We start from the raw sequence: 8,238 nt of genomic DNA, 5'->3' as shown, positions 1-8,238 counted from the left end.
CGTCCGTAGTCATCACAACATGAATACCGCCTTTGGCCTTGACATTAGATCGAAATAGATAGAGAGTAGATAGATAGAGTAGAAGTAGATTTTTTTTAACTGGTGATAGGACCTCTTGTGAGTCCGCACGGGTATGTACCACCACCCTGCCTATTTCTGCCGTGAAGCAGTAATGCGTTTCGGTTTGAAAGGCAACCGTTGTAACTATACTTGAGACCTTAGAACTTATATCTCAAGTTGGGTGGCGCATTTACGTTGTAGATGTCTATGGACTCCAATAATCACTTAACAGCAGCTGGGCTGTGAGCTCGACCACTCATCTAAGCAATAAATAAAAAAAATATTATTGTCTTTCTGAAGGTCTATCTGTCTGAATAAAAGTCTGTCTTCTGAAGAAGATTAGTGAACCGCGCTTCGATGTTTCTATGGCTCCCGTGCTCTCTCTGATGTCCATTGATGACACCATGATAGTTTAAATACCGACAGTCCGAAACCCTGATAGTTTAAGTAATCAATAAAATAAGTAAAAAAAATCAATATTCTTAAAAAAGGTGTGTTTTAAATGATTAACCTAGGTTTTTTGATAATTTTAATTAATTATAGCCATGAACATATTTTTGCGGTAACCTTATTGGGATATGTTCAGAACCATATTTTTGTTTTGATTATCTTATATCTATCTATATATCTATCTATAAAAATGAATTGCTGTTCGTTAGTCTCGCTAAAACTCGAGAACGGCTGGATGGATTTGGCTAATTTTGGTCTTGAATTATTTGTGGAAGTCCAGAGAAGGTTTAAAAGGTAGATAAATTAATGAGAATGTTCGGAATTAAATAAAAATAACAATTTTGTTTTCCCTTTGATGCGTCCCCCGTCGGACGGATTCCTTTTGTTTGTTTTAAGTTTATTTTACACAAAAGTTTAGGTCTTTTGTTTATCGATTGAGGCACTACGAAGTCTGCCGGCTCAGCTAGTATTATATATCATTTTCATTCGGTAGCCTGGCGGGTGGAAGTCGATCTCACTGGGGATCCTCTGCTATTGCGTTCTCGCATCGTTGGAGTCACACATTAAGGTACAGGTACACAGGACACGGTCTGTCAATGACGTCATCATTCTCCTACCCTTCTCCCAGTCACCTAGAGTCGGCGCTACATGTTTTCTTCTTCCATACTCCTCTATCATACACCATTTCATCGCTCACTCCCCTCGCTCACTCTTACACATATCGTCTTTCAGGCAATCCATCCATTTTTCTTAGGTCTACCTCTTTCTCTACCTCTAATGTCTGTCAATGACAGTTTCCATATAATCTAACGATAAGGGAGCAGCACTACGACTGATGATAATGACATGTCATTAATTCAGTCAATCGCCAAATTCAAACACACTCAATCTGGTAAAGTATCACAAGTTTCGTCCGACATTCACATTTCAATATCTTTTGGCTCCGATAGCCACTTATTAATAGGTGACCCGTTGTTAGCTCCACAAAATCTAAGTTACAGAAAATACAAAATTATTTAGGTATTTGGGTATTTCACTACACCACAGTCAAAACGAAGTGTCATTTCGTCATCTTATCACAAGTGTGTACTTATCAATAAGTCTATTCGGGATGAACTTATCGATAAATTCTAACTATCGAGACTTATCGCAACAACATTGTTACAAAATCATTTGAAAATGTCTACATAATGTTTTGTAACGCAGAGTATACAAAAATACTGAATTTTACTATGGATTTAGATCTTCATTATGACAATTTATGTTTAGAATGATTTCTTACAGTTTCAAATACCTAAAATGATATAAAATATCAAACATATAAAAATTGAAATTTCAGTAAAACTTCAATATGAACATCCAGCGATGTCGCCCGACTTCAGTTTTGTTACGTGAAATCATTAAGATAAGTCCTATTTCGGGCGCGATGCACGGCCGCACACCGAGGGGCGCTCCTGGCATTATCTGAACCCACATCCCCGTGGTTCAATATGACAAACGTTCCCTATACAATATATGATGAAATAAAAAAAAAACAAATGTCATTACGTAAATTAATGTAAACGTATATTTTGTGTAAGGTCTATAATCAGTGCGTCCTACCCGTGCTTACCTACGGAGCCGAAACGTGGACACTGACTGTGCGACTAGTCCACCAATTAAAAGTTACTCAACGAGCTATGAAGCGAGCTATGCTCGGTTTGTCATTGCGAGACCAAATACGCAATGAGGTCATTCGGGCAAAAACCAAAGTAATCGATATAGCTCGCAGAGTTAGTAAGCTGAAGCGGCAGTCATAGATTATACACTTAATATATGCGGCAGTGGTCTGGTCACATATGTCGCAGAACCGATAACCGTTGGGGTATACGTGTTCTGGAGTGGAGACCGCGAACCGACAAACGTAGTGTAGAACGCCCTCCTGCGCAAGGCAGTAACTGGATGCGTAGAACCGAAGATCGGGTTCAGTGGCGAGCTTTGGGGGAGGCCTATGTCCAGCAGTGGACTGCCGCAGGCTGATGATGATGATGATATTTTGTATTTGTCGTTTTACACTTGTTTTTGTCTTGTATTAATTTCAAGCAACATAAAGCACGAGAAAATCGTATCTTCAACAGCGTTTATGTGTTGCTAGACTTAAGAAAAAAAATGCAGAATGAAAAAAAAATGTTTTATTGCATTTTAAAAATATTGTCTCACTCGGCTTGTATAAGTTAAACTAAATAAGTACATTATTCTTGTCAAGAGTCAGATTGTTGCGTCGCTGGACTCGACGCCGGCTCCTTCACGTTTAGCTCCGACAATTGGCTCGGCGTGCAGTACTCTGAAGGACAAACAAAAACATATGATTATAATATTTGTTTTTAATTTATTTAAATATCACTTAGCGAGAGAACGAACTCTCCGCCGACCTAGTTGTTTTGAATTTAGATATGTTTGGAACTGGGAAAAGGATAAGTTTTAGGACTCACTCAGTAGTTCGTTGATGCACTATTCGCGCCATTTTCACACGCGTAGTATTTTTTGTAGTGTCAACAGATGGCGTGGATAGGGGATTGAGGAAGGAATAAGGAAAAGGAAGTCCCAACACTAGTGTTAGGTGATTACCGAAGTCCATAGCAATAACAACGTTAATTCGACGCCCACAAAATTATAATAACGTATAGTGAAAATATATTTGAGAGGTTATTCCTTCGTATCCTATTTGTCTTAACTTCACTCACTTCTCTTCTTCTTCTTGAAGCTGGTGGTATTACCTCTTGTGAGTCCGCACGGGTAGGTACCACGACCGTTTTTTTTAACCTTGGGGATTCCATTTACGGATACCCGGTCGAGGGGGGTAACGGACCGGATTATGTCGGACTCCGGCACCTCCTGAGACGAAGAAGGGGAGAAGAGAAGGGCCGAGGTCTTTCACCTCCCCTAATTTCTCACAGGAGACTAACTACGCCTTGCAAAAGGCGCGCGAAGCACTTGCCCCGCAGAACCAATTACCGACTAAGCACCATCGAGCTCCACCACACCAACTACACGAAACTTACGGTACCGCGGTGCGCGCCGAAAAAGTACCACCACCTGCCCATGTCTGCCGTGAAGTAGCAATGCGTTTCGGTTTGAAAGGTGAGATAGCCGTTGTACTGAGAACTCAAATCTCAAGGTAGGTGGCGGCATTTACGTTGTAGGTGTCTATGGGTTCCGGTAACCACTCAACACAAAAGTGAGCTCGTCTACACATCTAAACAAAACACCATTCGCCATAAAAGCACAAGACCCAAACTGGCTTAAAATGAGGTTCTATATTCTATGAGTGTGACTATCTGCCCGTCTTGTCGAAGCAAACTCAGTTCAGTATCGCAGGGTGTGATACACAGGAGTGCCGGTTTGTGATGTGTTCATGAATAACAGTAAGTATGACGTCACCCATGTTGGTCGGTTCCCAGCCGATGTGCTCGCCGGTCCGCTGGTTCTCCGCCCGCAGCCAGTCGTGGAGCGGCCGGAAGTACTCCAGGAGGCCGTCTGCCTTCATCTCCCGCTGTCCGGTCAGCGCCTCCATCGCGTCCGGCCAGGGCTTAGACGAACCCATCTTCAGCATGTTTCTGAGGAAGACAACAGAGTTGGTATCGCCTTCGAGGATGAATATTTCTTTACCTACTTATTGTTAGAAGATTCGAGGGGCTTTGCTAGCTTCACCGAATGCATGGACGAGATCAGGGAGCTCAGCCTCTGAGATTAGCTAATATCTGCCTAGCTAGAGCAGTGCTTAAATCTACCATTGGATCAAAATTGGGCCCGGCGAGAAAATCTGGTGAGAAACTCAGTAGGCTGTGTCTGTGATTTAATTTACACGACGAACCCTTCAACGCACTCGACGGGTCCGACAAGAACGGTGATCGATGCTTGTAATGTCTAAAGTTATCGATAGTGGATCGGAAGGTTTTTAAAATAAAAAGCTTAGGACCTTAATTATTTTAAACTCAAACGAAAAATCAACATTAACTAATCTGTGAGAGAATGAGATAGAAAGAGTACTGAGGGTTTCAGATCTGCCACACATGAATTGTACACATGATTCTGAGAACTAATGAAAGCGAGCTCAAAAAATATCTGCAGGATTAGACTTCTACTGCAACTGCACCAGTTTGGCGCGGGGACTTGAGAGGAGGTTCGGCCTCTGACTCAAACAAAAGCAACTTGTCTTAGCGCACATTGTCCGTCCGCAATAAACCCGGCACGTTCCGGCTCGGAAGGTACTATATAGTCGTATTTTTTATTACGACGAAGCCGGACTTCTTGGCGGGAACGCGAGGAGTGAAGTTGTATGATTTGTTTTATTTTGTCTATTTAGTGTTTCTTCGGGTTTAAATGTGTAATAATGGTGGTTTATTAACTGATTAATATCTGTGAAAGTGCACAAATGTGGGAAAAGAAACAAAGCCACTGGACGTAACTTCTCGGGATCCTCCAAAAAGTCCACTGAATTTTTTTTAGTAAATGACCACCATTTTGCTGAGATTATATTTCATCCACTATCATCTCATTTCATTTCATTTAATTTCATCCCAGTTGATTAATGTCTCAAATTAATCATCTTCATTTCATTTCACTCCATAATATCATTTTTCATAAAAATATGAATATAAATTAAAATTAGACATGACTTAAAGGTCTGTTACCAGGTCATAAAATCCCTTAAAAATTACACAAAGCCAACCGACAGTAGCTAATGTCACTTTGTAAAATAATGTTGCCATATTAAAAGTAATAGTGATGCGTTCAGTTCTCGTTCAATTAGATGAATGAACAATGACTGTGAAGAGTTAATCATTTCAAACTATAAAAGAATATTATTTCTATTTTACAATAAAATTGTATTAAAGTGCTCTAATATATGTTACTAGTAGTATGTAACTATAATTAGTTTTTTTTTCTTTTCATTACCTACCTATAATTGTTATATTTTATACATCTATAGTTTCAACTATATGATGTATTGAAAATAGGACAGTTTTACAAGTTTCCTCGCAATGTTTTCCTTAATGTTTAAAAAACTCGGTATTCAGTATAGGAAGATACTATAGGAACATAATCTTCGAAAACTCGTTGGTATGTACAAAGCACGACTAAAATTCGAACTCCGTACCCGATATCGGCAGTTCGACACCCTAACTATTCACTAGACAAACGAATCAATTTCATTAATTCAGGAGTTTTTTCAATCATTAACTTTTTCACAACACTATTTTTATTTCATCAAAAACTGACAACACAGTAAACGTCAGTTGACTTCGTCTAATAAAAAATACGACTATATATTATGTGTACTAGACCGTGTGACGTCACGGGTACGTCATCAGGCCGCAGCGGACTCACGCGAGCGCGTTCCCGGCGGCGACGCTCTGGTAGATGTCGCAGTCGACCAGCTTCTTGTTGGGGTCCCCGGCCGCGTGCTCGCCCGCCAGCTGGCACAGCGCACGGTGGAACTGGAACTGGATTATGAACGACACGTAATATCTGAAACAACAGGATTACGTATTCAGTTTAGAGCATTCGGATATTTCGTGTTGTGTAGCAGTTTTTTTTTTATTGCTTAGATGAGTGGACGAGCTCACAGCCCACCTGGTGCTAAGTGGTTACTGGAGCCCATAGACATCCACCACGTAAATGCGCCACCCACCTTGAGATAAGTTCTAAGGTTTCAGTATAGTTACAACGGCTGCCCCGCCCTTTAAACCGAAATGCATTACTGCTTCACGGCAGAAATAGGTGGGGGGGTGGTACCTACCCGTGCGGACTCACAAGAGATTCTACCACCAGTACTCATCTGTCTGTTAGGGCATTATAAAAAATCGGGTAGTAGCGAGGTCGGCGGGAGCGCCGCAGTCAGTAGCTTTGTGGAAGATAAAGAAGACCAGATAGGTAGCTCATAATTTCGGGTCGCATAGAAGGTAACCACGCCGTGGGCAAAACTAGATGGTCAGATCTGGTAAAGGAAGCGGTTGGCAGTAGTCTATAGCTTACGGCCCATACCACCCATGATCGAACACTGTGGAGGAAAGTCACATGTGGTCGCGATCCTCGGCAGTGAGGGAACGGTGAAGAAGAAGTAGGGCTGGTCTTATGAGTGTACACGAGTAGGTACCCTACCTTTCAGACTATAGATTTAAGACTTAGAACTCATGCCTCAAGATGAGTGGCGGGATTTGCATTGTTGATGTCGGTATAGACCCCGGTAACCACGTAGCCCCAGATGATCCGTGAGCTCGTTCAGGCGCTGCCATTATTTTCTCGCATCACATCCCGGCCCTCAGCCTTCACCTGGCGTATTCGACGTTGGCAGACACATGGTACTTGGCTGCGGCGTCGAAGTCGTCCTCAGTTCTATTGACGGGCGGCTCCACGCCTTGTAGCTGCTCCCTTAGCTTCCAGTAGTGGCAGTTGTAGTCTTCCGGCAGCGTCTTCCTTCTGAACACACCGTATCGGAACAGGTCCAGGGTGTATGCGAACGGTAGGAATGCGATCTTGTCTATTCCCTGAAAGAAGGAAGCCTATTATTTTAAGTGATTCCAGACAGTTGTGGTTACCACTCAGCAGCCGTGTGACGAGGAGGTTCTTATAAAGATACTAGCTGACCCGGCCGACTTCGTAGTGCCTCAATCGATAAATAAAAGACCTAAACTTTTGTATAAAATAAACTTAAAACAAACAAAAGGAATCCGTCCGACGGAGGACACATCAAAGAAAAAAAACAAAATTGTTATTTTTATTTAATTCCGAGCATTTTGATATATAATAATTCAAGACAAAAACTAGCCAAATCGGTCCAGCCGTTCTCGAGTTTAGCGAGACTAACGAACTGCAATTCATTTTTAATATATAGATTTAACTATTTATAAGACTGTATGTCTCTTTAGTTCACATAATAGGCAGAGTCCTAATGTGGGGTGAAGTGATAATGTATTACATATCCCAATTATTTATTTATAGTTGTTTGAATTCTTCTATTATACGCCTAGGGAGCGTAGTCCCATGCTCTGGCCTGATCAAATTAAGACGACATTAGATTTCAGCATCAATATTTTTCTATTGCTTATATGGGTGGATGAACTCAAGGTCCACCTGGTGTTAAGTAGTTACCGCAGCCCATAGACATCTACACGAAAATGCCTCCACATCTTGAGATATGAGTTCTAAAATCTCACTTTTAATAGTACAACAGCTGCCCCTTGGAATCAAAAGGCATTACTGCTTCACAGCACAAATAGGCAGGGCGGTGGTACCTACCCGTGCGAACTCACAACACGTCCTACCACCAGTAATTTACGCAAATTATAATTTTTCGGGTTTGATTTTTATTACATTAATGACGATATGAGAAAGAAGTGAGCTGACGTCTGATAGAAGAGAATGGAAGGAAAAAAATAGCTGTTCCGAGCTCACCTAGTGGGATAAGGTGCAGAAAGTAATGTAGCTATCCACTGCGCAGAGGACAGTTGGGTATGGAGGAACATAGTCCAAGCAAGGCTTTACAACCACGCACACTCGCGGCTAAATAACAAACCATCTTATAAAGCTGATTGATCTCTGTCTGTTCGTCCTCGGCATCGCCCGTGGCCAGACCGACCCGACGCAGATGTTTCGGTGACGACACCGAGAGAGCTATCGTGTCCCCGACCGCTTCGTGGAAACCTGGAATTAAAAACAGAACGAATTCGCTGACCGATGTCCTGG

At 41.8% G+C, this 8,238-nt stretch overlaps 2 protein-coding genes across 4 annotated transcripts in view; both read right to left on the bottom strand.

Annotated features, from left to right (window-relative positions):
- The window catches only part of NimB (nimrod B), a 660,573-nt gene that overhangs the window by 290,048 nt on the left and 362,287 nt on the right, over positions 1–8,238 (bottom strand). The gene's annotated exons all lie outside the window — the stretch shown is intronic.
- LOC692400 (ecdysteroid-inducible angiotensin-converting enzyme-related gene product) overlaps positions 2,667–8,238 on the bottom strand; it is a 73,316-nt gene continuing 67,744 nt past the window's right edge. For all 3 annotated transcript variants that reach the window (XM_062669976.1, XM_062669977.1, NM_001043394.1), the window contains 5 exon segments: positions 8,069–8,196; positions 6,826–7,040; positions 5,881–6,021; positions 3,931–4,106; positions 2,667–2,833 (listed from right to left, as the gene is read on the bottom strand). In XM_062669976.1, the coding sequence (XP_062525960.1) occupies positions 2,751–2,833; positions 3,931–4,106; positions 5,881–6,021; positions 6,826–7,040; positions 8,069–8,196 (743 nt within the window). In that variant the 3' untranslated portion in view covers positions 2,667–2,750.

Source organism: Bombyx mori, chromosome 9, assembly GCF_030269925.1.
Source record: "Bombyx mori chromosome 9, ASM3026992v2".
Taxonomy (NCBI): Eukaryota; Metazoa; Arthropoda; class Insecta; order Lepidoptera; family Bombycidae; genus Bombyx; species Bombyx mori.
This window is presented reverse-complemented; position numbering and strand designations above follow the sequence as displayed.